We start from the raw sequence: 27612 nt of genomic DNA, 5'->3' as shown, positions 1-27612 counted from the left end.
AAACGAAAAAGGATGTTTCGTTAAAAAGTAAACGAGACAGAAACAAATGCAAATAAGCCTCTTCCTTGGAAACCAATGCGAGTGCAGAGTTTCCTTTTGTTTGCCCTCTAACAATAGCAACCTCGTTTCTGTGGGCCAATTAAATTTGAATTTAGCGCGTCTTCAGTTTAGAATGCGCGTGGTGACTCTCCGATGTATCAGTGGGCAGGTTTCAAGTTGAATGGTTGGTAAATCACAGTTCTGGCAGCAGAAGGAGCAGTCTTCAGAGTTGTTTTGGTAACACCTGCAATTCTGATTGTCTTGAACCGCATTTTATCGCATTGGCATTGTAAGAACCTCATACTTATCACTTACCTGCAATTTTCATTTGGATTTGTCACACAGGCCTAATATCCAACTCGAAGCTGTGAATAATTGTACTCTTACTTTTATTATCATTGTGGTTTTCGCTCTTAGAAATCAAATAACATGTTTTTTTCAAGCCATCTCAAATGTAATGACGTTCGTTCACTTGCATTTGCATTGTAAAACCGGCAAAGCATAGAAATTCTCGCGAAATTGGCTCGGCGATGAAAATTTGAATCCAGCTTTCCTCATTTTAGTTGCCATCAAATGAGTTTCTTAGCTGACCAGGCAGATAACCTAGGGGATCTCAGTAATTTTATCAAGGTATGATTGTTTTAAACAAGATAACTGCGAGTCAACAGTCAGTGGATGTTTATATTTGGTGTAGTACTGCATTGTGTTGTAATTGTGATTCAAATTTATTTTGATAAATTTTGCATGGATTTGTGCTTTTTACCTATTAAACAAATCGATTCAATATTTGCTAGCTAAAACTTTTTGTTTCATTCTTTTTTCGGGAACAAAGCTTATAAGCATGATCTTGAACCGCCCACAAGAAATTTTTTCTCGTCCAGGTATCCAAAGTCTAGCCTAATGTTAGCTAGAGTACTCGATAAAGAACTACAACATTTCATCACTCAAATTCTCGCTGTCTGATTCTCTAAAAAATAGAGTGTCAATATTTCTGTAATTTGCCTTATTAGGAACATCTATAAAACCATTCAAAAAGTTTTTTCAACGTTGTAGAAACTTGAGGAAGATCACCTGTCAGCTGGAGAGGACAGTCATTCTAGTGAACGATTTGCTAATTTCGATGACCCACTGAACGTTCCTGCTCGAATTAGAGAAATTGTAACAAGATCAATATCTCCCCCTGGCACAACAACAATGTCACGGGAGTCAAGTCTTGCAAACGAGAACCGTTTGCTGCAAGATGAGCTGTCAAAGTTAGAGGACTTGCTCGCATCCACGAGGGCAGAGAGAGACGAAATAGGCTCAAAGTACTCGGCTCTGAGTGAGAAGGTTAGTTTCTAAACCTTTGTTTGTCGATAGCCTAGTCACTTTTGTTAGCGAGAGTAAGTTTTACGTAGGAGGCAAGTCTAACTGCAAACACATCAGACCGCAACAATTATATATTCTGTCTCATTTATCTGTAGCTTTTTTAAGACTTTCTTTAACGGTTCTCCAGCCTTGTGCAAATACAATGTTTAGTGCGAGGACTATGTTAAATTCAAATTCTCGCAACGAAAAAATTGATCTGCAAAGAAACTAAACCCATCAATTCATTATGAAAAAGCTGCCTGTTATTTACAAGTACTTGTTTACCGCGAAAACGCCCCTTAGCGAGTTGGCCATGTGAGACTCGGAGGGGTTCCCATTCTAGAATTTCTTTTGAAATCTGAACAACCGTTGCTCAGTTTCGTGTGGAAGAACTTGAGATAAGCCTGGTTTGCATTCTTATGTATCTAGGGGCAACGACCAGTAAAATTTCAACAACCCTTCAAATGTAGTAAGATTTTATTTTTCGTATCTAGAACATGTTCAGTTAATTTTTTTCTCATTTTCTTGTTAATAACAAATAGATTCGTTCTCGTTGTATTTCATTGCAAGAAAGTACAACCCAGGGACCATTTGCATCCTGTGTCACCTTGACAACGGACTTGGGACACAAAAGGAGTTCGCCACGTCTCCTTTGTTCATGTCTCAACGATAATCTCTTCTGTTTATTGTCTGGCTATTGACCTTTTGTGACGTTCATCGTTGTTTTCCTTTGTTTTTGTCACAGAGGGATAACCAACACATGTGTTCTTTCATTGTTCCATTTGATCAATGAGTTTACTATATCACTACAAAGGATTAAGGGAAACAAACTTTGTTCCGTCAGTCCCTAAGACATCAATTCAAGTTTTGACGTTTGCTTACCTTTCGAAATTGGGAGTAACAGGAAGTTAGTTGAGTTAGTTGATTAAGATAGTTGAGAAACATTTCACTCCTTTTGGTTGACCAGTGAAACATATTTTGAATTGAAATTAAACTGGCCTTATCTATTAAATTACTTTTCATTGTTGCCCTGTTTTTATGCAGTAAATGGTAGTAGCAGTGAATTAGAAAGTTTTATGTAAATAAGGAAAATATAAAACTTTTGATGTAGAATCCTCCTGATTTTTATTTGGAAATCACATTTGAGGCTGCAGAAAGCCCTTTGCAGGCTGAATAGTATTATACCTGGTCATGTTTGACCCAAAATTAATATGAGATATATGATTAATCATGTGACATTAAAGACTGTTTTTAAGTCCTTAAAAAATGAGGTCACCAAAGTAATATTATGACCTTGTGGTTTTGAAAATTAATTCCCTTTAGGTAAGTCATTGATCAGCAAATAAAATTAGCCACATATTTCATTATGCAAAACTTAATATCAAAGTGTAACAAAGGGGCATGTGACACAATTTTAAGGTAAAATGTATTTTAAAAGTTTGTTTGTTTGAATAACAGTTTACTCTAATTTCCAGGTTTACCCTAGAAGTTAAGGCATAGATTATCTAAACTTGACAGAAAACAAACACTCCAATTGTCTATGACTTCCTTCCATCTTCATATGACTTCCTTTCACCATTGTTTTGTTTCATTGCAAAAGTCAGCCAGAATATTTTGGTAACACAAAAGTGTGACAATGAGCGATGTGTAAAAGAAAAGGAACTTAGTTATCCAGCAGATATATCTGCATCATTAAATGTACATACCTCAACATTCTAGCATGGTGCCTTTCCTTGGAATTCAAAGCCCTTAAGTTTCAAGTTTTTACACTTCAGGGCATTGACAATTAATCTGTGTGGTCCTTCACTGCCAGTTATTTAGTACTTTGAAAATAGCTCTCTTTAACAAAGAACTTCATTTTCCGGTTTCTATAATCTGCTGGTGATCTCTAGGTTGGAGACTCTACCTTAAAAAGTCGAGTAGTTATGGAAGATTCACCTAAAATCAATGGAGATGCAGGACCAGGTGAATCTTTGGTGCAAACGAATGCCATTTTGCGGCAAAAGCTAGACGAGGAGCATGCAAATTACAAGCGAAAACTACAAGCCTATCAAGATGGACAGCAGAGGCAGGCTCAGCTTATACAGAAGCTTCAGAGCAAGGTACTAAATAATTCAGATAATTCTTTTTGTGGATTGCAAGTTTACTAGTTTCTTATTCCTTTAGCCAAAATTTTTGTGCAGATTTGACCTAGATGTGCAAAAGTAATTACAAACATACTAATGCATTAATTATGAGGTAACATGCTGATGATAAGCCTTTTTTGCCTGCAATAATCTGCATCCCATTTGATCCAAAAGTAAATTTTTTCAGCTTTCAAAGTCAGTAGTCCTGGCTAATAATTACGTTGTATGGCAAGTCCTGTTTTTAGAGAGGGGGGATTTATAAACTGTTTAAGCAAAGGCAGTGCTCAAATTTTTGGTGTTAATATTGTTTATAAGATCTATATGATATCAGAAATTCAGCGTGTTTCATGTAAATGTAAAGAAATTGTTAAAAGCGAGACATATCTTGTTAGTTTCTGACTGTAGGTGAACCTTGTGTATTTTGTGCCTTAGTAAAGACTTGAACCTTCAGAGGTCTAGGAATGGAATGAGATATTTAACTCCCAAATCCTAATGGCTTAAAAATATCCAGTTAAAAGCTTTTTTGTCTGACATTCCTCAGAGCATAAAACATCAGAATGAAGGTCTGAAAGAACATGATGAAAATTATATACCCAGTTGTGGATCGAAATAAACCAATCAGAAAAACGCAAGCACAAGACCGATATATTTGATCAATCAGTGCTGCGTGCCTATAGAAAAATTTGGATGATTGGCAGAGCCCGGTTGTCTTTCCATCTAGCAGTTTTGGAATCGATCTACAAAAGCCTTTAAACAATACGCAGGGCAATATAGTCAAGTCACTTTGACTGTTAACAGTATCTGAAGCATCATTTTTAGTAGATTTTTCAAAAAAGTTGTTAACGAGAGCCGGATATTTGTTTATTTCTAAAACACTCAATTGTATTTTTTACACCCAATCACTTTGTTTTATCAGATACTTCTTTTCTATGATGTTTCTTCTCTGTCTGTTTCTATCATGCTTCTGTTTTGTACTTAAGGTTTTACAGTACAAAAGGAAATGTGGGGAGCTAGACAACAGTATGAGTGATAAGAGTAAAGAGCTTGAAAAAGTGCAGAGTGAGGTGAGTAGTTTTTATGTGCATATAATGTATTGGCCTTGGAAGCAAAGCTACAATTATAATTCTTCAACTGCAGGCACTACAAAACTACAACAAAAATGTTATAGAACGAAGTAGATGTTGTTACAATCTCTTAGCAATAAAGTCTTCAGAAGTTGCAAAATGCTTATGTTTTGTATTGATTCCATACATATTTTTATAAAGTTTTCTTATTTACTTTGCAAAACATGAACAAGTCTAGTTGGTTTGAACAAGTCTTGTTGGTTTGAAAACATTAACAAGTTTAGTCTGTTTGTATTGATTCCATACATATTTTTATAAAGCTTATTTATTTGCTTTGCAAAGCATAAACAGGTTTGAATAAGTCTAGTCGTTTTGAATAAGGTTGTTTCAATCTAAATTATATATACACCATGTAACCTTTTTTATCTGTAACATATTTTTATTTTCTATTCTTATATTTATATGTACATAAATGTTAAAGACAGAATTGAACAGAATTGAACACTGTTTTTAGGAAAAAGCATTTGTGAAATTATTGCGCTTTCAAGATTCCATAATGAAACTCTTACTTTATTTATTTAGTTAATATTTTTCGCTGCTCTTTCTTTATCAGTTGAAAAATGTGTCCGCCAACTTGCAAGCTTATGAAGGGCGATTAAGGGAAACCGAGGAAGAACATAGCACTGACCTTGACAATACACTAATTCGGCTAGAGGAAGAGCAACAAAGGTTTTTTGAATTGTTGGAATTATTTTTAATTTATTATCAATTTTGGTTTCTGAAATCTATTATAGTATTCCAAGGGTGCGTAATCTTATACAGAAAAAATTTACCCATGACATTGTTATACCAGCAGCCCTAGTTGAATTATCTTTCGTTCTTAAAAGGAAATTGAATGAGAAAAGTCTTGGATTTATGTTACTATCTATTATCAGTATAATGTCAGGTTTCACCATCAAGGAATTTGTTCTTTAGGCTGAATATTATTTTCCATGGTTTTCTGTGATCTAACAGCAAAGCAAACACCATGTGGTCTGATTTGGTTGGCTGTTATGTGAATGTTAAATTGTTGGATACACCATCTAAATGGATCTGAATGCACTCAGTTGCTTTTAAAGGCAAGCAGAATATATCAGTTTTCCGGAAACACAATGCTATGATTACTAGTAGTTTTTTTGCCATATTATTGTATATATTTTTAATCTTGTAGAAATTCAAGCCTCCAACACGTTAACAATATGCTAAGAGAACAACTGGAACAAGCAAATCAAACAAATAATAGCCTAAATATGGAAGTCCAGAAGCTGACTGCTGATTGGAACAAGGCAAAAGAGGAACTGGAACAGAGGGAAGAAGAGGAACAGAAATATTTCAGTGAAGAACACGATAGATTGGTTACCCTCTGGCAAACAGTCAATGGATTCAGAAGACAATTCAACGAAATGAAGATCCAAGCACAAAAGTAACTGATACATGTTATATATTAATTTGCTAGTTCAATTTTATGGAGGTCCAGTTGTGATCTTTAACAGTTTTATGTTTAAAGTGTTCAGGAAGCAATGTCATTTTTTAATTATCAAAGCAAACTACAATGCCCGCCAAAAGTGCTGAAATACTCTCATTATCTTTCCTACACAACGTTTCCCCTCCCTCTCCCTCCGTTCCCCCTCCCTCTCCCTCCGTTCCCCCTCCCTCCCCAATGTTGGATTCCGACTAGAAAATTATTGAAAATGAAGTGGAAGCGGAAACAGTGTAACAAGTGCATTTATTACAAGGGCGGTCTTGGTTTTCCAACTTCTTTTGACAGCCATTGTAGGTTTTAGTCCAAGAGCAAAGTTTTGGTGACTTTGTGAAAATAGCCCATTATATTTCATAAAGATAATTGCCTATTGCAAAAATTTCAGTCGAGAAATTTTGCCGTCTCCCATTTTGAAATTTTAGTTTTTGTATGCTGTCGTTATTTAACTTCTTATTTATAAATACGAAAGTTTTTTGTCCTCTGGGGAGAGTTTTATAGTTCACTGTGGGGGCAGCCATACTCCAAGTTGTCTGTTTTGGAACCAGCTGTGAGTTGAGCTTGTTCTACCCCCTTTTGCTATTTCGAATATATTCCTATTTTGCAAACCTGGAAGGCTTTTGATGAGCCATAAACCGGGTGTCCAACTGGCTGTTCACAGTCTTGGTAAGCTTTTTACTTGGCCTCTGTTTTCTATTTCCCTTATACTGACTTTGTTTTTTACTATAGGGAATTGACAATGGTGCGAGCTGAAGTCAACAAATCTGCGCGTACAATTCAAAGTTCTTGCATCAACCTGGAAAGAGTCCAACGAGGTACAGAATCAAATACCTCTGCTGTCTTGGAAAGAGAAAGAAGTAGTCGCGAAAAGGTAACATTTTCTACATCAAATATCAAATATTCGGCTTCATGGCTTCACCTTGTTTCATCAGATTATGTAGCCTTAAAAGAATTTTTGATTTTTCGCATACATGTTGATCGAATCTTTTCTTCTCCAAGTAACTATCCTTTCTCGTCTTTCCTTTGTCACTTCATTTATTCTTCTCAATTTTTCGCCAACAGACTGAGCGTCAACTTCGTGAAAGGGTCCAGGAATCGATGGAGCTGCAAGCGAAGTTCGAATCGGACGCTGCCAATGCCGCTCAGAAGTATGTTTAACTTTCACTACAATTTCATTCATCTAAAATATATATAAATACCACCATAGTTTACTTCACCGGTATCGTGTATTTATATCTGACAGTTTGTCTCTCGTCCCAAAGGATAAACGAACTGACTAAACTATGCAAGGAGCTTCAGCAAGAAAACAACCAGAAGGACGAAGAGATCGATGCACTTACTAGGAGGCTGTCTGGTTTGGTAAGTTTCAAAGCTTGATCTAAGTTTTTATCTGAAAAACGAATAGTGCCACCTCAACTGAGCGAATGGCGAGAAATTCAGGTAACTGCCGAATGATTTTCACAATCGTAAAGCGACTCGCCTGTTGAAAATGGCTGAATTATTTAGAAAATTAAGCCTTTCGATAAATGATTATTGAGACTTCCTCTTGGCCTAGCCCCTAAATATGGGGCGAGAACTTCATACAGCTGTCAAACAATTTTCGCAATTGTTAAGTGAATAGACGATCAAAACTTCCTATGAATCTCGTTGGCTTTTCAGGAGAATGGTATTGTTGAGCAGAGTGAGAAGTGGGAGAAGGAAAGTCAAGCGAGTGTTCTAGCTGTGAAGGAAGAGGCAGATTTACTCCATACAACTCTTCGCGAGATTACAAACACTGTCATTCGTGATACAGAGATGACTGCCAAAATGGTAGGCTCTCCAACTGGCGATGGAATGGAGGAAATTGACACCGAAGAAGGAGAAGAGCTAGAGGGTAGCTACGTCACTTCTACCCCATACACACGCGTGACCACCAAAAACCGCTCACCCTCACCATCCCGTGCTATTAGGTTGAGGTCTTTGTCGCCAACAAGGGCTAGGACGCCTGCGCTTGCTGACTCCGCAGTGTCTGCTGTTCAAACGGCTTTGAAGAAGCGCCAACTGCAGGTGCAGGTAGGCCTGTAAACCCATGCATGTTGTTTTCGTTGTTAGCTTATGTTCTAGGAGTGTTGTGCTACAAAAAGTCGTTTTCATCAAAACTTTTAAAAAGTTCATTTATCACCTCACAATTTTTTAGAAGCAATATTCTTTTATTCATTAATGTATTAAAGTTGAAGGAGCTGAAATCTAACAGCTGTTTATCTTACATCCTTTTCAGATTTAGATAAAATAGACTTAGAGACGCATTTTTTATAAAGAATTAGTCAGTTAATTAGTTTGTGTTATAATATTTAGTTTATTAGATTAATTAATAAAAATAGGTTCACTTTTAACAAATTTTTTAAGGTTTTCAATATGAGACAATTTGATTGATATAACTTATGAAAGCCTGTTAGCGATAAATACAGAGAAAGCTTGTAATGAAATTAACAGATAAAACTTTTTATCCATACGACTGTATGTGTCTAAAGCATCCTCTTAATACCACTGTCATTTTGTATTTTATTTATTGATATTCTTTTTGCAGAATGTGTTTTGTATTTATTACTGTACTCTTCCACAGGAACTCAAGTCAAAGTTGAACGCGGCAAAGGATGATGCTAGCGTTTCCAGGAAACAAATTGACAGTTTGACCAAGCAGAAGAAAGAAATCGAATCAAATGCTAACAAGTTGAATGAAGAGCTTGACAGAACGTAAGGAAAATTTGAAAGAACCTTATTTGACATTTGGATATTGAAGCAATCTTAACAAATTTGTTAAGCTGTTTCGTTTTTTGCATGGTCAAAAAGACGCATAGTCAGAAACTCTGGTCGTGGAAGGCACGTTTGAATTTTGAATCTCGTATTGATTAAAACGAAATAATGAGAAATCCCGTGCTGAAAGAGTTCTAAGTTTGAACGGGCGGGGACTTATATTTTGTATTGAATATGTACATGATTTGTACTTTTTGTATTGAGTATGTACAGCTTTGTGTGAATAGCGATTGTTGTTGTACTAACTGGAAATATAACAGTCATGATTTAAAGAAAAGTTAAAAATTTAAGTGAAGAGTGTACTGAGGATCTTATTCTCTTGTTCTCTATCAAATTTTATTTTTTTGTACAGGCAAAGAAAATTGGTGGAAGTTGCAGGCGATCGGGACCGTTTTAAGCAGCAGCTCGACTTATCAAGCAACGACAAGCAGAATTTAGACAGAGTAAGGTCTTCTTTAGCCAAGCATGTTGAGGAGCTAACCTCTGAAGTTGAAAAACTTAAACTCGCAAATACTGATCTGATCAGGACAAGAGATCATTTGGAGGATGAGAAAGATGATTCAGGTTTCATTTTCATTTTTGTTTGCTCATATTTGTTTTCCAGTGAAGTTAGTTATCGATATGCCCTAAATAGAGTTTGGGTGATCGATTCCTTTGGGTTTAGCGAACATTTTTTGGGAACTAGGTCGGGCCAATGAGAAGTTTTGTTGATTTTCGTCACCTTATCTATGTCACCAGTTCACAAAATAGATCTTAGAAAGATATTTGAAATTGATCAATTTTGCTAGTTGTGAAACCATATTTACGCGACTTTCTCCTCATCTCAACCACGCCCCTCTTTCTTTCTCAACACATGCATCTGCTTGTAAGGCTAGCAGAAAAAATAGTTTTTACTTTCGGCATAAACATCAGTTTTTTTTTCTTCTGACTTCAGATTTGAAGTTTATCAACTAGCATTTCTTTCTACAACAAGCGTTTTGATCACCTGCTGTAGTAAACCTATTAGCAGTTCTGAACAGCGTGTTGATTTTGTTTTAGGGAAAGAACGAGGTAAGTTGCTCAGTGAGCTGAAGCGCTCACAGCTGATTGTGGAAAATCTCGAAGCTAAACTCTCTAGTATCAAGGAAGAGTGTGTTGATCTGAAAGAAAAGCTTAACAGAGCTATTCTTGAGAAAGAGGTGATTGAACAAGAAAAATCCCACCTGTCGGAGGTTTTGTCAAAAGCTGAGCTCTCAAAGGCGGAAGTGGAAATGGAAATAAACAGGGTAAAGACCGAGGAGCTTGCTTTGAAGGACGCTTTGATCAAACTGCAAAGCTTGAATGAAGCCCTGGGGATGGACAAAGTTGAGCTAACCAGGATTATCAGGCATATGGAATTTGAGAAAGATGCTCTGGGAAATGAGAAGAACGAAATCGAGCAAGAAAAAATAAGCATACGTGAAGAACTGATTAGAGTGGAGCAAGAAAAGGTGAGTCGGGGAGACGTTCTGGGAAACAGTGAGGACAGTACACAAATTAATCTGCTCCTATGGTTTCATTGACTTCTTTTGATCGAACGGTAAAAAATCTTGGGGGGGATGGGGGGGGGGGTTGCTGGAGGGTCATGAGAAGTATAATTTACTGACGAAGACAAAGATGAAGATTTTCGCACCAACTGAAGATTTAGCGACAAACCCATGAATAATTAGGGGGGTGTCTTGCACCTCTACTCACACCACCTACAGCCCCCTTGGTTGGCAGTACTTTCGTTTTCCCCCCGGTAAAACCTATTTCGAAAGCTAGTCACCCTCACAATGCATATCTTTTTGTAGCTCCCGTAAATAGATCCCCATTTGTCCTACCTTGAGAAAAATTTAAGAAGCCTTGCTTCTGTAAATGACACGGCACATAGTGAATCCTCTTTTTAATTTTCTCTGGTCTGAGATCTTTCACTAAGGAGATGCTGTTTTTGCATAACTAGGTTGACCTAGACACCGAGAAATCGACGTTGGATCAGAATCTAAGCATGACAGAAGCAACGCGTGAAAAATTGGAAAGCGAGTTGATTGAAGTAAACAGAGAGAGGAAAGAATTGATCGAAAATCTGAATCAGGTGACACGTGAACGAGATGGCTTCCATGATGAGTTGCTTCAAGCCAGACGAGAATTGGACCGCCAAAGCAACAACGTGGTGCGGCTTGCACGCGAAAAGGAGGACCTCACGAAGGAGAAGTCCAATCTCATTGTTCAGCTGACTGGCTCAGAGAGAGATAACCGTGCGATGTCTGAGGTGAGTAAATTTGCATGTGGCGCATAGGGGGAGCCAAATCTCTGAATACCCTGAAGACCATTTTCGATTGGGAACTGCTTGTGCCTAGTTTGAATTGACGCCAGTCAATAATGACTCTTCCCAGGCCTTTAACTGAGTTCATTTCTTAGAATTGTTTGGCTTTGGACCTGGTGGATTGTTAAAGCAATAGCCATCATACTTTTTCAATGAGTGGAGAACACATTTTTGATATCCTTAAGAATTTATTGCGAGAAGCTTTCATTAGGTTCTGTACAAGAAGGATGTTGAATGGTTGGTTCCTTTGAAGAGTTTACAGAGCCTGATAACAAGTTTTATTATGATTCGGCTGGCTTATAATATAAACGTTTTATGATTTGACATTGGCATTCCATTATTAAACTTTGTTGTCAAATTTTCATCCTTAGGCCAATGCTAGCTTGAAAAGTGACAAGGAAAGCCTTGAAACTGCTTTGTACGAAATCCAGCAGACAGCAGGCAAGCTGGAAACACGTAAAGAACAATTAGAGGGAGAGAACCAGGAGCTGCGCTTAGCAAAGGAGGCCCTTGCGGTGGACATTGCTAGAGTAAAGAAGGAGAGAGAAATTGAAGAAACCAAACTGAACAGGGTGATCGAGGGGCTGGAACAAAACATTGCTGCTGCGAACCGAGATCATGAGGTAAGAGCCTGTGTCTAGTTTTAAGCAAAGCGATGCTCTTTTTGTCCATAACAGTCACGAATGAATTATGGATAAATATGCTTTTTGATACAATGAGATGATCAATTGTACTGCAATGTTATTGGCCTGTAATTGAAGCCCAGATTTCTATTTGATACACATAAGTTGTGTCATGAAAACGTTGCAATTTCTACAAAGTTAATAATCCAAGAAGATGTAAGTATTAGGAGCAAATGCGACAGTATATTGTCGAATTTACTGTTTGAAACGTCACACACTTGTCTAGTAACTTTCAGTTGCAACTAGATTGCTAGTGATTTGCGGTAGTTAAGTTAGATTCAATATGCAAATGCTAAATATATTTCTACCTTTTTAGGTTGCAATCAATCGTGCAAAGCAGAGAAACGAGGAAGATGTTGAAAGACTTTCCCAAGAAAAGGACACTTGCATTTTGCAGGCCAATCAAGACAAGGAGGACGCTATCAATGAACTCAAAGAAGAGCTTGAGGAGCTCGCTCAAAAGTATGAAAAGGAGAAGGCAGCTTTGATAAACGAAGTAGCTTTAGTTCAAAAGGAAAGAGACGAAATGCTTGTGATGGCTGAGAGCGAGAAACAGGAAGCATTGCATATGGCCTCAAACGAGAAGGCTTCGTTGGTTGAGAGAGGAAACAAAGTTAAAGATGAGTTGGACAGTGTGAAAGCCGACCTTGATCGAGTGAAACGAGAGTCATTCAGCAAATCCGAACAAGATAAGGTAAGCTTCGGTATTCCACTTCGTTGGTATTTCTTCATAAAACTTTGGACATGGTTTACTATTAAACAGGAATAGGAAAACGATACAGAATGGGGATCAAAAGGAAGGTCATAATTTTTTTACGGGAGTGGAAGTCGAATTCAAGCACGGTATTTCCCCATTTCGCCTAGTAGCTTACAGTACTAATGACCCAGGCTTCGCTTGTAAGTGGAAAAGTAAATATTTATCTTAACCCTTCACTGTCAACCATCTTGATAAATTAATTTTTCCATTTTTACTGAAATAAGATTCTACAATGCAAAACTATGGAATAATATATTATTGATCTATCTAGGATTTTCAAGATGAATGGAAACCATTGAGTGCCTCTTGCATTTTGCCGAAAGCATGATTACCGCAAAGCATCGATTAGTTTGATTTATTAACGATAACATTCGCGTTTTGCAGATTCTTTCTTCAAACAAAACTGTACTTTGTTTCGCTATTCGCTAATTTACGGCATGAATATTTCAGTATTTCCTACTAAGATCCGTGTTTTTCTCTCTATTCCTTCTAGGCTGCATTGAACGCAACACAGCGAGAGCTGAAACAAACCAAAGACCAGCTGGAAGAGTCCTTGTAAGTATCCGGGGGTAGATGCAGCCTTTTTCTACAGATTCTTCCAAACGTTTTGCCATTTTACTGACTGCTCTTCTTATCTGTGATGATGCTAAATTATATACCTCATAACGAATTTTGATGCCTTGATTAGGGTTAAGCATTAAGAGCTCACCCATGATAGTAATATTTCAAATATCGTCATGAATGAACACAAGGAAAATGTCACATGAATATTGTCAAGCATTCCTGTCGTGTGCAATAACGATCCTGTGAATCGCCTAGATACTTGGTTGTGGTGTAAGAATTTTATGAGAAAATAAGAAAAGTGTACAGTTATTGGCTTTAAATAGTCTTTTTTACAATTTGCTTTCTTGTAACTATGGCGAGCTTTCATTTATCTTGGAATCTTTTTGCGTATGAAATTTCATTTCTTGGCGATTGATGTTTGAAACAAAATAAATGTCGAACTTTGTACTGGTTTGTCGTGACACAAAGCTGTTCACTATGCAATTTTATTATTTAGACAAAGCAATAAGCATACATTTTCAATTCTCCGACAATATTTATGTTCTGGAATCGACACTTGAACAATCATGTTGTTGTTTGAGAGATTGATTGTTTTATAGATTAATCAGTCTCTCTTAGCTAGTTAAAAGATCGCTCTACATTGATCATCAAGCATACGTCTGACTTAGCACAGGAACGGGCTATCAGCGAATCACTAATGGAGACCTTGGTAGATTAATCAGTCTTTGATAGCGCATCGAAACGTATGCTGGGTATTCATGATCAATCATGTGTCATGATTAACGCTCAATCAATCGAATCACTTAATGAGCGAAAGTCAAGTTGATTACCCTTGCGATTGTCAAAGTGATGACCATCTGCTGAACCGAGTATCATTTTGCTTTTGTTCCCCCCGTCACTACAGCATGTACTTAATCATGCCCTGTTTCTGTTATTAAAACCAGTCGATAAAGTTTTTGTGTCTGGGAAAATTAGAAAATCCTTACATTGTGCTTCTTGTGTTGGTTTCTGTTTGGTCCGTGATTTTGTTCTTGTTGAAAATGGACACGTGACTTCTTCATGTTTTGTTTTATCACATTGATGTTGGGCATCTGAGACAGTCTATAAGACTATGTGAAAACGAAGAGTCAGCGTGAACGAAATAGCGTGATAGGTGTTGATTTCGAGAATGGAAACGATTGCGATAAAACGCAGCGAGATCATTGCCTATGTAAATGGAATTCTGCCTCCTTCAAGTTTTTTGCTTAAAATGGGCAAACTTGTCAAGGACAAGCTGTAAGTAACTTTGCTAATCATCGTTTGCGTTATTGTCGAGTTTTGCTGGTGTCTGTTTCACTGAGGTACAGCATGTCGGACTGTCATTTGCAGAAACGACTGCTAAATGCGCAAAACCTGTAGGAATGGGTTCCGGGTCTTAATCCAATGAAATGTGTACATAAAAGCACGCCATTCTACTCCTATGTTTTCAGGTTTTTTAGGTTTTTAGTTAGGAATGTTGCCTAGCTTGCCAGGTATAGTGGATGAGTTGATAAATCACTTATAATTGTCTCTGTATCGCAGAGATATTAATTCTTATCTTTTTATGTTGACTTTCTCTTTTTGTTGATTGAGCGTTGGGTTTTATAACACCTTTCCAGATGAAGTCATTCGATAAATGTAAGGTTGTTTTTACACGTAGTAGGCGTTTGTAACAGAAAGTGAAGTCACGCCTGCAAACGTCAAAGCTCTTTCTAATGCTACTGCTGGAAATTCAGTTTTATTAGCAAGATCTTGTGTGCACGAGCTAAACCTTTATCAAGTCAATCATCAACACCGAATATCGTGTTATGGTAGATTTGAGATTTTATCATATTTTATCAATCAGTCGCTCAAAGTTCTAATATTGACGAATTTCTGTATGAATGCGTCTTTTCATTGCTTCTCTCACCTCTAAACAAAAGCAAGGATGTTATTGAGAACTGGCTATTCAAAATAGTCATCTAAAATTTTGAAATTTTTGATCAATTATTCACAGTTGCCTTGTACGAATTCATCAATGAATTCTCTTGATAATGCTTTTCGCAAATTAATATTTCATGGTTGCCTTGATTTAGGGCTAGCTTCAAGGCACGAATTGAAGAGCTTGAGCTGCAGGTTCGAGATTTGACTCGCGTTAAGGAGAATGCCGACAAGGAGATAAACGAATTGAAATTGCAGTTGAAAATGGTAGAAGAATCACGTGATGCTGTTCGAAGAGATTTGATTGAAGCACAAAGAAAGATCAGGCACGGTGAAGAGGCTATGGAAACTGCGAGGAAGGAAATAGCAGAGCTGCGCAGGGCGCTGAAAGATGAGGAAAAAGAAAAGGAAGCTATTCAACTAACCACAAATGAATTACGAGGCAAAGTCAAGAGGGCGGAAGGTGAGTCTTTAGTTTTTTTTGTTCCCAGAATGCTTTTTGACATTGTCAGGTAGATGTTTCCTAAACCAATGTTTATATAAATTGCAAGCTCTTTTCGACGTATATATTGTCTGTAAGGTGAAGATACACGTTTGTAGCAGAATGGTTTTCATTAATGATATTTTTTGCAAATTAGGAGAAAAAGCTAATTTGAAAAGAAGTTTGGACGAAGCAAAACAGAAGATAGCCCATTTTGAGGAAAAGACGTCAGTACAACAGAAGGAAGCCGAGGAGATGAGAGGCAACCTAAGGGAAATCGAGAAGGCTCGCCAAGAAGCTCGCAGGGAAATTCAGCAACTTCACAACCAGGTTGGTTTTTAATGATTTAACCAAGGTACGTTGCGAAAGCTAATAGATGGCATAGAAATGTACAGCCTTGAGTTTGACATGAGTTTAAGTATGTTTTTTATTGAAATGCTAACAATCTACTTCATTCAAGGTAAGGCAACTTGAATCGGATTGCTTGAAAGCAAAGAAGGAAATTAGCAGCTTGAAGGACCAGCTTGCTAAGGAAGAACATCTTCTTGAAGAAAGTCGTAGAGAGGCCTATGGCACCAAGCAGAAGCTGGCCGAAGTAGATGGAGCCCGTGAGGTATCCAGAAGAGAAGGGCAGCAACTGGCGAGAAGGCTCGCAGACTTTGAAGAGGATTTTAGATTGAAGGAGAAAGACTATCAGATGGCAGTTGACGATGCAAGGAAGGCGCTTGGAAAGTCGCAGGAGAAAGTAAAGAACCTGGAGAACCTTCTAGAAAATTCCAACCAGGTAAATAAATACCTCTATTGCGTAGCATGATTTATGTAACATAATACGTGGAAAATAGCCTGATGCTATAATGGAGAATGATTTTGTCTCCAGAGTGATAAAGTCGGGATTCCCAAAATGTGGTCTATGTAAGGACAGATCTAGCTGTACACACGGCAAGATATATGTCATGTGCTGAAACGAGAGTCCTTTTCATTATTGTAGAGAATTGGCCTTTTTAAACTACATCCTTGCTTACAGTGTAGAGAGCGTTTTAGCAGGAACGGCTGTCTATCGTTCAAAGTCTTTCAATATATGTTGATTTAACGTAAAACCTATCTTTTAGGATCAAGCTGATCTGAAACTGAAGCTTTCTGGAGCGGAAGGTAGAATCTCAGGTCTTGAGACACAGCTCACGCGCATTGAAAACGCCAAACACGAAGTTGAATTCAAACTGACAAGTCTGCATTCGGCATTGCGGCGAACCCTAGGCATCAGAGGCGTGCCATCTGAGCGTGCCAGGTATTCTTATGGCTTTCTTCTCATTTCTGCCGTCCAACTCTTATAAAAGTACCATCCAACTCTATTGCAAAGCTATAACCGCTGTAACCGAATGATGATGTCACCTACATGCCAAAACTACTTGGAACACCCAGCAATTTGCGTTGGGTTTAAATAATTTTTTTCCAAACATCACTGCTTCACGACCCCCACCTGACCCACCACCCCCTCCCCCTCCAAGAGCAATGTTGATAGTTGAGGCTATTCTCGTACACTCACCTAAAAACGTCCTTCCTAATCCCCTACGTCATTTTATAGTAAATCAACAATCGACCTTGGTTGAACTTGCCCTTAGAATGGCCTCCGGGTTTCCAAGACTTCGGCAGGGGTTTAAGCTTTGTTTGCCCTCTTTCTTACCAGCGACCCACTTTAAACTTTCACATCGAACAAATAATTAAGCTTTTTTCGGTGGATGATATGAGTCGTGGCAGAACCTCAAAAATGTTTGTCTAAGATAAACTTACTACAGCAAATTCAGTTTCTGTTTGCTGAGTGAAGTAGTAGAAGAGCTTGAAATTTTAACTTTCGGTTAAATTTGGTTGTACAACTGCTTGCCAAGGCTGATTGTTAGATTCCGTTAAAAAAAATTAACAATCAGCCTTGGCAAGGTGTTCTTTTTATTTCCGTAAAAAATGCGACAGAAAAAAACTTTCATAAACAGATACGGAATAAGCGTAGATCCAGTAAAATGATAGGAATAATAATTCTTTATGGATGGTGAAGGTTTTAATGTTCTCTCCTGTTAGGTCTCCATCTCCAGTCCGAAGCCCCAGTCCAAGACGAAGAACACCATTCAGCCGAAGCAAAACACCAACTAGAACAGATGTTGACATGTCACCAACCAAAGATGACTCGTTTTCGCCTCGAAGATCCCCAAGCAAAGGAGATTCGATCAATGAAATCGATCCCGAGGCTGTTCGCGTAGCTCTCCGGGACTTCGCGCAAAAAATGCGTGACTTTGAGCGTGAGAGAGACGAAGCCTTCGCACAAGTAAATAGCCTTCAGAGGCAATTCTCAGAGGTAGAAAATGATCGAAACGAATGCGAGAAGCGAGTGCAGACATTGCAAAAAGCTCTCGAAGAAAGTGAGAACGGTGAGTTCAGATCGATTTTTGCTTCCCTTGGGTTCTTTTATCAAGCAATATATGAGTAGTTAATCAGAGGTTGTTTGCAGTGATGCGTTCTTAATTGTCTGAATAAAAGTCTCACACGGTTTTGTTGATTTGTCTTTTTGAACATCTTCAATGCAGGCAAACGAGGTGCAGATGGGAAGCTTAGCAGCGCTCAAACGGCGTTGATGCTACAAGAAGAGACTATACGAAGGCTGGAGCGTGAGAGGAAGAACATAAACGAGAAGATGCAGGCCCTAGAGACAAGTCTTGCGCAGTCCGATGCTGATCGAAGGCAGCTGAAAGATAAGGTATCAAAGCTTCAGCTCAATGACACCAAGGTCGAACAGGAAAAGGAGGCTATGAGATCTCAGATTGAGAATGCGGAATCTCGTATCACAAGAATAGAGTTGAAAAAGCGAGGCTTAGAAGGTACTGTCACAACCGAATATTTCATTCTGTCCTCTTCTGTTCATTTCGCTTTTAATGCAACAGTATTTGCTGTTGGAGTTCTAATGCTACCTAGATATCTCTAAATGTAAGATTAGGACGATAAGTTTGAATATTTAGCATTCTAGTTCAACATTCCGTGATTGTTAATCGATGCTATTGCAATAATGCCAAATTTATTACCATTGATGAATTCTTTGGTAGAATAACTTTGCCAGCGGCCTCTATATTGAACCAACTTCTCTTGAATGTCATTGATTCTGTAAGCAGTTTATGTCACCGAATCCCTCTCCTTAAGATTCCACTCAGAATCAAAACGTCGTGATATAAACACCTTGCAATAATTGGGTTTTTCTGTCTCTGTCAGGTGACCTCGAGCGCATTCGTCTGTCCTTGCAAGAGAGTGAGGCTGAGAAACAAGCAATGCGAGACAGAATAAATGATTTGGTGCAATCACAGCAACACCTCGAACAAAAGGCGACGTCGCTTCAGCTCACTGTAAGTAGGCTTTGTCCGACGTCTTGTTCGTCCTGTAGCAGTCGTTTGACTGATCCTTACAAAAATGTCACAGTTTTGAGTTGGCAACCCGAAACTTTCCTCGAGCTAAAATTGTTTCTTTGCATTCTCTATTTTTATCAATGCTTGTATAAACGTATTTTCTGCGAAAAGTGTATTTGTTTGTTGATATGTTTGGGATATTTCCAGGTGGAGCGGTTATCGACAGCGTTGGCCAAAACAGAAGAGGAAGAGCGTTTATGTAAACAAAAGGTTACCGAACTTTCGATGAAATTAAACGATAGCAACCAGAACATACTGAGCTTGCAAGAGCGAATTAGGCAGCTGCAAAGAGCTTTGACCACTACAGAGCACGATAAAAGGGTTCTGGAGGAGAGACTTGATACGCTGAAAATGTCGCAGGTTGAAGGGAAGAAAGCCAACGATGGCCTTGCAGAGAGATGCAGATCGCTGCAGAATGAGATTCACGATGCAGAAGTAAGTTTAAAGCATTAAGCTTATTAAAAGAAATCATTCTACGAGCCAAATCGATAAATAAAAATTTTTGACAAGAATGCCCTACTTTGTTTACTCTAACTTGTAACAATCGAATGGTTCTTAAAATCTTTCATTGACTGGCTATTGTCTTTTACTTTCGGTCTTCTTCTTTCAATCAGGTCTCCTACTTTCCATCTCCTCATTTCATCCTTTCGTTCTCTTTTCTTCCGATTTTTTTGTTTATTTCTCCTTCTTTTCTTTTTCTTCGTGGTTTTGAAGGAACCCTAGCTCGTTTCTTCTTTCCACGCACTAGGCTCCACAACAACCACAATACAAATTTGTTAGCAAATGTTAGGTGGACGGTGTTATAACTTTTATAGCTAATAACTTTTTTGATGTTTTAATCTTTGATGATAATCTCGCTTCATTTAGGAAAAGAAATCGGAATTAGAAGAGCAAGTTCGTAAATTGCATCAAATGGTCCAAGCACGACAAGAGAGCGAAGAAGATTTCGTCACCCGAGTAGGAAAGCTGCAGGTGAAATAATTTGCAATGTTTCATTAAAACAGACAGAATCATTCTGCTGTCCGATAAACTAGAAATTTAGTTATTCAAGCAAAAATGTTACCTTCATAACCATTGATAAAACTGACAAATCTTGCTTTCCTTTTAAATCTACAATTTCGGCACGTTTGCTTTGTTATTGTTTTCATTTTATCAAGGAGTTCCTTGGCATGCCTCTGTTCCCACCGTTGATTGTCCCTTCTCAAACAAAGCCTTTTCGATTTTCAGGAGGACAAGAGACAACTCCAAGAGAAACTTAGTCAGCAGCAACGTGTTTTGGCTTCAGCAGAGCAGGAGAAGAGGGAGCTTGAAAGAGCCCAGGTTCGCGTTGAAAAGGACAAAAAGGCACTCAAGGCCACTCTCGATAGGGTATGCAGTTTTTTTCGATGACTTAGAACAAAGTTTATTTGGTATTAGCTACATAGGCTGCTGGGGACGTAGCCTGCGTGCAGACTCGGAAATTAGAGTGTTTATGATTCTGGACGCGCCATCTGAAGACGCTCTTTGTAGGCACGTGACTTTAGCAGACGCGTCTTTTCGAGAAATTTCGATTAGATCAGGACGTGCGGCGAATTTTATCTTCAGATTAGCCATGGACGATTTCTTGCTGGAGCTCCATTTTTTAGGTGATATCGACGACGAAGAATTCATACACTTGTATGATCTAAATCGTCGAAGAAATTTACATGTTAATCTGCCATATTGGCAGTATCCAAAATTTGACCTCGAGCAAATGCGCGAAGATGAATGTTTGGTGGAATTTAGATTCGCCAAAAATGACATATACGGCCTAGTCAACACACTGCAAATCCCTGAGGTTATACGGTGTTACAATGGCTGGAAGGTGGATGCAGTTGAGGCTCTATGCATCTGTCTGAAAAGACTCGCATATCCGTGCAGATATTGCGATATGATCCCGAGATTTGGCAGGCCCGTCCCACAGCTGTGCACCATGTTTAACACTGTTGTGAACACTATTTACAACAACTTCGCACATCTTCTAAGGGACATCGATCAACCTTACCTATCCCCAGCAAATCTTAAATTGTATGCAGATGCCATCCATGCAAAGGGGGCCGTACTGGAAAATTGCTGGGGTTTTGAAGACGGCACTGTCAGGCCAATATGTCGACCAACTAGGAATCAAAGGGTCGTTTACAACGGACACAAAAGAGTCCACGCATTGAAGTTTCAATCTGTTGTGGCTCCGAATGGCCTTATTGCGAATCTTTTTGGGCCCGTTGAAGGACGCAGGCATGACAGTGGTATGCTTGCTATGTCAGGGTTATTAGGCCAACTTGAACAGCACTCTTTCTCTGAAGAAGGGCAGCCCCTTTGCATATATGGTGATCCTGCCTACCCAAACAGGGTTCACCTGCAATGTCCTATCATAAGAAGGAGACCTTTAACAGAAGACGAACAAGCCTTTAATACCTCAATGAGTAGGGTTCGTGTTGCTGTTGAATGGGTTTTTGGGGACATTGCAAACTATTTTAAGTTTATAGATTTTAAGAAAAACCTTAAAATTGGAATGAGTGCTGTTGGGAAAATCTATGTAGTTTGTGCCCTTTTAAGAAATGCTCTGACGTGTTTATATGGCTCCACAACATCAACATTCTTCAATGTGAAACCTCCAAACATTGATGAATATTTTAGGTAAGGTTGATTTTCGAGATATCAACAAAGATTCTGGCAGAGGAGACAAATTCATCTTTACTCATCTTCGCAAGACAACAGAAACGGCTTTTTTAAAAGCCACCAATAGTACCAAGACCTGTACACACACGACAAGTCATGGCATTGTTTTAGGCAATTTCTCAAATCATGAAAACAGAAAAACACTATAAAAATTTTACAAGGGGGCCTATATCCCTATTTTGTATCTCCATCTGAAACTATAACAAACTGAAATAGGTGATAGTTCAATGGTCATAGAATGTAGAAAAAAATAACATTTCACAGCAGATATGTCAATTGTAAGTACCCAAGGCCAAATTGTGATATTTTAGAAATTTACAAATCAATAACCACAACAATGTATCATAATCATCAATTTTGCCTGTTTAACCCCTCTTTCAAATATGAGTTATCAGACTAATCTGAAAAGTGTTTTGTACAATGATTTAAGTTGCAATTTGATTACAATTGATAGAAAAAAGCTTAAAGGTTCCACCAACTCAAGCTTAGCCTAAATGTTCAGTGATTTTGTGTTGTTTCTGGATTCTAGAGTCAAAAACTGTATTGTCCACCAAAGAAAATTAGTTTGCCACTGCAAATTTTAGCATTGAAAATCTTTTCCAGTTACAATAAGGCAAATTCTATAAATATTTCATTTTGTTGATGTGTCTTTAAAGGATGTTTGATGGTTCGCCTATTGATAAAACATTTTTTTACTTTAAAAATCATTTCAAATCTAGTTCTGTATTTACCTTTGAAAATATTTCTGAGTACATAAAAGTTAGGTGAAACTGAATAACAAATCACCATAATTTTTGTGACATTAAGAAATTAATTATTTTGAAACTAATGATAAAGAAAGTACTTATGACTTATTGTAATCACAGCAAATTTATGGAGATTTAGAATTGGCAACAGCATTTGTCAGCATTGTACTAGATTTATATGCAGGCTGATAAATTTTTCTGAGTTGCCAATGGGATAATTGTATCTCATAAGGCAAGTTACAAAAATTCAAATCATTTTTCTGTACCAAAGAAAAGCAAAGGTTACACATTACTTTTCAGTCAAATTTTTCAGCAAATTGAGTATCTGCACATTTTGCTGAGAAATTTGACTGAAGAGTAACTGCTGTTGCTGAATCAAATTAAGTAATTTGGTTTCTCTCTGTTCCATGATTAGAAATTCCTTCACTTTATCTTCCCTTTCCCTTTCTTTTAATGCCAACTCCTGTTTTTTTAGCTCATAATTTTGCTCTTGTTCCTTTTCTCTCAACTGTATTTCCCTTTCTCGTAGATCTACCTCCGCCTTCCTCAAATTTACTTCCTCATCGTGCCTTTCCTTCAAATAAACTGCTGTATCCATTTTTCTTTCCATTCTATTCTTTTTAAATCCACCTTCAGATGTCTCCCTCTCCCTACTTTCTCTAATACTTTCCATTGCCCTCTTTCTAATGTTCTCTGCTGCTTCTCTCTCTCTCTCCACCTCTTTACACCTACTTTTATCAGCTTGTGAAATTTCTTCCTCTGCTCCCTCCATTCTCCCAATTATAGACTCAATAGCCTCATCTAGCTCGGACATTTCCTTAGTTATCCCACTTGCCTTCTCCTCTGCAGCCATCTTTCTCTTAAAGTCCCTTATCAATTTAAGAATATGGTCTCGAACAGCCCTCTTATCAACAATGAACAGAGGGTGTTCAATACCATTTAAATTATTTGCCACCTTTTCCCAACAAGCACCACGTTCCCGTGAGCCAATCTTAAATTTGTAAGGCTCTACGACAAGAACTTCTCTGCAAAGCATGTTGTTGTGCTCATCAGTCCAATTCATTTTCTGGCTGTATGGTTAAATAATTCAGCAAGTCAAGGTCAGGCAGTATTTGTAGCAATCAAACAGGAATAAAAAAGATAATAACTTCCCAAACTGCATACAAATTTTTGGTGAAGTTTAGATATAAAAAGGAGATGCGAAAAAACGGAACTGTTCAAAATTTAACTCAGTTCAAATCAGTTCAATCATTTTTTAATTCTACTAGATACAACCTTTAAAGAACTAAAAATATAGTTGAATAAAAATCAAATTACAAAAGAAGAAAGCATCTGCTAATTCGAAAACCTAAACCTTATCAAAATAATAATCCTAGAGGCTATGAATTAGTAACAAATTGTTAGAAATTTACCATTTCAATATCCATACTTGAACAATGAAATAATAAATGTGAACTAAATACACATTTGAAATGTAGTAACATGGTTTTCATTTGAATTCCAAAAAGCTATCACTGTGGGCATTTATATTGCATTCATACTAAGAATGTTTCTATATTAGCTTCAAGAATATTTACTGCAGTGTCTCCCAGAAAATAACATACAGGCTTTAATAAAGAACAAAAACTATATCACATAGTTTAAATGTATCTAGTTATTGTATTAAATTTTTTAGAGCTACGAACGTCTGGTTTCTCTGTTCGGCATTTCCTCGATCATAGGCCATTTTTTCGGTTGTCGTTTATTCTGTAAATAATAAAAAATAATTGATAATTCAAGATAAAACGTCGGAAACTTAAAGAATGAAATGTTTTCGATTGTTCGTGAACTTTTCATAGGCTATGAATAAAAGATAACTGAATACTTACAGCAAAGTTCTCTTCGATAAAACAGGACGTCGATTTCCTATTTTTCACGTTCACTTTTGGTGAAGACGCTCTTGCTGTCAAGGGGGATGTCGCGACCGCGCTTGTTTCTAGACCCCCCAGGCGCGTCTTCATGTGGCGCGTCCAGAATCATAAACACTCTATTTAAAAGAGGAGAGAAAGTAGAGTCTGCGCAACAGAGCCGCTTTTCTTGTTCGCTGACATCAACATTTTATTCTAAGCACTAGAACAACAACCCATTAGCGTGCAATGTTTTCTGTAATTTTTGTTATTCAAAAGAACAAACAGACCTATTCTATTATCCTGACGCGGAAAAAGATTAAACTTTGTGAAGAGTTTCAGGTTGATTTGCCAAATTGCAAAAAAATCCTTGTTTGCTTCCATATTTCCCTTGCTTTGATAAGTTACAGATGAGATACATTTCAGGTAAATTTCGGCTGTCTTATCCATTGAATTGTTCCAAGTTTTTTCCTCGTATGCGTTTCTGTCGCTGTGCAATCAAACAGGGTCAGTCAGCCCCCTATTTATGTTTTTGGACTACTGGGATTTATTCACCCCTAAATGAACCTCGAGTACCTTGCAAAGCATGCAAGCGATAAATACACAGATCACATGAAACTTAAGGGTATTGTGTCCGCTTAAAGTCATACATAATTTTACTTTGCCAAGGCCTTCAGTTTTGGTGTAGCTGGATAATGGAATGAATTGATTACAAAACATTGTACCATTTGTAGATTGAGAGAGACAAGCTGAACACAGAGGAAGAGCTTAGTAAAGTCAAGGAAGAAAGGTCTGCTTTAGACAGATCGTTGAATTCGCAAGATCAGGATATGCTTGAACTGAGGTCACAGATACAATCATTGCAGCAAACCTTGGCTGATACTGAAGACTCGCATGCCAAAAAGTAAGTTTTTTATTCAGATTTTATCCTGAATTGGGCTTTTTGCATTAATTGTATCTGTAACTTGATTTGTTATGTTGTTTTAAAGAAATTGTTACTTTTTGGTTTGGGAAAACTCTGGAAAGATAGGTTTTAAGAGTAATTTTACCTTGAACAGGCTCAATGAAAGGTCTTCAATGGGAGACATCCCTTCCCTCCTCTCTTTCCTACCATCCCTTTCGTAGACAATTTTTTATAGTCTCTTTAATCAAAGCCTATTCCAAAAAAGTAGCTAGGTGTACATATACTGCGAAACCCTCCTGGGTGTCTCGCCTGGCATACAGTTACCCCCCCCCCTTTCTTGGGTGACTCGCCTATCTTCATTTTTGGACTTGAGTAAATTATGAATTGCCTAGGGTTGTTATGAAATTTCATGCCCCATGTGGTATTCTATAGTCTCCTCCATTCTAACCATTGATCAATTTGGTGTTTTGTTAGACTGATGGAGATTGCTGAGAGACACAGGGACGAGATCGATCGCGAAGCAGAACGGTCGAAACAGGCGCAATCACACTTGGAGAGAACCCACCAAGCAAGAGAACGTGCTCACAAGCAGAGAGTGAGGGGGCTTGAAGAACAGGTAACGTGCTCAGTTTTGTCTTCCCTGTTGATAGAACCGTATGTTAAAACAGTGTAGGGTCGTACTATAAATAAGGGGGTACTCCATTCCCTAGAATTGTAAATGGATGTTTCGTTGAGGCTATGCGCTGAGCCTTTCTTGAATATTTATTCTAGGTGAACACATTGAAAGACCAACTGAGCAAAGAAATGCAACAAAAGCACTCGTTTATAACAAAGACATCGCAGAAATCAGATGAAATCAAAGACATACGCAGCAAATTGAGCGATTCGCTGCACAGCGTTGCCCGCGAGCCAGCCGTGCTAGACCGCGAGACATTGAAGCTTGATCAAACGGCCGACCAGATTTCTGGTATTGATATCGGCGATTCAACATACCCGACCAGCACACCCTATTACGGAAACATGCGGCGCACAAAATCATCATCACCATCTTTAATCTCACCTGAAAAGCTGAAGATGTCCGGCCTAGCCATGACTCCTACAACTGACCCTGGTATCAGTCCAACAAAGCGTTCCACTCCAATCACAGCAGGCCTGAGAAGATCTGGCATGGTACCAAGGTCATCGGTCTCAAGCGCCCACAGCAAATCAAGAAAAGACTACCAATAGAAGATCGTTTTAGACTGCGCTGAACATATTAGCTTCTGATTCGTTAATGGGTTAACATTTTTGTTATTCAGACTTTTTATCGAACGTTCTGTTGTTATTGTAAAGTGCAAAGTTTTTATCTGTTTCTACTTGGTTTGGAGAACGTATTTGTTGTCTTTCACTGATCGCTGAGTGCAGCATGTGTAGAAGGACAACCACGTATTGCACCACTTCTCTCTCGTTTTGATGCCATTTAAATGGTTCTTCTTCCTATGTTTTTATTTACATAGGCCTTTCTTTTAACGATATGAAAAACAAAGCCTACTGTTTACCGTATAGCTTGATATTTTGCTCCGAACTTGCGATCCAACAATACGCTGCAAACCATTTAGTTGATAGGGTTTTTAACTTCGTGTTAGATTTTTCAGCTGTAATATGCGACTTAATTGTAAATGGGGGGAGTAGAGACTTTGATTCTATTGATTTTCACAATAGCTTATGACACAGAGACTGATTTTGTATATTTTAAGATTATGGGAGACGTAACTTTATGTGTACACTCTATCCATAGCAACCATTAGACGTAGTGATTCTGCGTGTATCCGCGAGATACTGCAGGACACACGAGCTTCACAATGGATGATTAATTATCCGACCACGACAATGGTGCTCTACTCACAAAATATCTGGATTTTCAAATCTGTTTGCAATAAAAACTTAATATATTCAATTTTGTAAAACATTTCGTCCTATCTGATCTTAGCCATTTAATACTCAATCACACCGTACACCATTGATTATGAAGTTGTAAAAAGTTGGCGTCTTAGATTTGTGCTGTAAACATTTTGTGATTATCTTATCAATATAGAGAAGGAAAACCTAACGTTCAAGTGTTTTTGCCCTATCCTCATTTCTTCCCAGTGCATTTCTACTTTTTAAACCCAGTTGTACTTTCATGGTTCATTATCCATAACTTTACAGGTTTTTATCTAGAGAAGAACTCTGTTTTTTATTTTATGACTTTTGTCTACGTTTTTTCCTAAATATCCCCGCCTGCTACTTACCTAGTTCTGAAAGTGTCATAGTAAATTCTATGGTCTTT

General features: G+C 38.0%; 3 protein-coding genes across 5 annotated transcripts; 2 read left to right on the top strand and 1 right to left on the bottom strand.

Moving 5' to 3' along the window:
* The first annotated feature begins 168 nt into the window (after window positions 1–168).
* Window positions 169–27393, top strand: LOC135688591 (uncharacterized). Of its 3 annotated transcripts, XM_065205515.2 has the most exons (31): window positions 171–328; window positions 603–669; window positions 1093–1368; window positions 3279–3488; window positions 4493–4576; window positions 5190–5305; window positions 5787–6038; window positions 6822–6963; window positions 7155–7240; window positions 7355–7451; window positions 7752–8144; window positions 8695–8825; window positions 9238–9449; window positions 9924–10354; window positions 10846–11154; window positions 11580–11831; window positions 12208–12585; window positions 13142–13203; window positions 15306–15613; window positions 15789–15961; window positions 16092–16415; window positions 16741–16916; window positions 17702–18048; window positions 18205–18495; window positions 18881–19011; window positions 19219–19506; window positions 19939–20043; window positions 20299–20439; window positions 25135–25304; window positions 25779–25920; window positions 26076–27393. In XM_065205515.2, exons 2-31 carry the CDS (start codon window positions 613–615, stop codon window positions 26529–26531), a joined length of 6540 nt encoding a protein of 2179 aa, XP_065061587.2. In that variant the 5' UTR covers window positions 171–328; window positions 603–612; the 3' UTR covers window positions 26532–27393. The 3 variants fall into 3 exon arrangements, with proteins under 3 accessions (XP_065061588.2, XP_065061587.2, XP_065061589.2); XM_065205516.2 differs by lacking the exon at window positions 603–669 and having other exon boundaries at window positions 169–328; XM_065205517.2 differs by lacking the exon at window positions 603–669 and having other exon boundaries at window positions 190–328; window positions 1050–1368.
* Window positions 20528–21730, top strand: LOC135693101 (uncharacterized). Its single transcript, XM_065211489.2, has one exon. The coding sequence runs from the start codon at window positions 20543–20545 to the stop codon at window positions 21728–21730; it is 1188 nt and encodes a 395-aa protein (XP_065067561.2). The 5' UTR covers window positions 20528–20542.
* LOC135693102 (uncharacterized) lies at window positions 22804–23577 on the bottom strand. Its single transcript, XM_065211490.2, has one exon. It carries the CDS (start codon window positions 23575–23577, stop codon window positions 22804–22806), a length of 774 nt encoding a protein of 257 aa, XP_065067562.2.
* Window positions 27394–27612: the final 219 nt, after the last annotated feature.

This window comes from Rhopilema esculentum, chromosome 19, assembly GCF_057945365.1.
Source record: "Rhopilema esculentum isolate cy_ngs chromosome 19, ASM5794536v1, whole genome shotgun sequence".
Lineage (NCBI taxonomy): Eukaryota > Metazoa > Cnidaria > Scyphozoa > Rhizostomeae > Rhizostomatidae > Rhopilema > Rhopilema esculentum.
The sequence above is the reverse complement of the archived record's forward strand: the minus strand, read 5'-3'. Positions and strand labels throughout refer to the sequence as shown.

Bases quoted from the DNA above. Each gene is read 5' to 3' on its own strand.
- LOC135693102 (XM_065211490.2), bottom strand. From the start codon at position 23,577: ATGAATTGGACTGATGAGCACAACAACATGCTTTGCAGAGAAGTTCTT.
- LOC135688591 (XM_065205515.2), top strand. From the start codon at position 613: ATGAGTTTCTTAGCTGACCAGGCAGATAACCTAGGGGATCTCAGTAAT. The intron at 670-1,092 runs GTATGATTGTTT...TCAACGTTGTAG, and splicing joins ATCTCAGTAATTTTATCAAG to AAACTTGAGGAAGATCACCT. The intron at 15,962-16,091 runs GTTGGTTTTTAA...ACTTCATTCAAG, and splicing joins TTCAGCAACTTCACAACCAG to GTAAGGCAACTTGAATCGGA.
- LOC135693101 (XM_065211489.2), top strand. From the start codon at position 20,543: ATGATTCTGGACGCGCCATCTGAAGACGCTCTTTGTAGGCACGTGACT.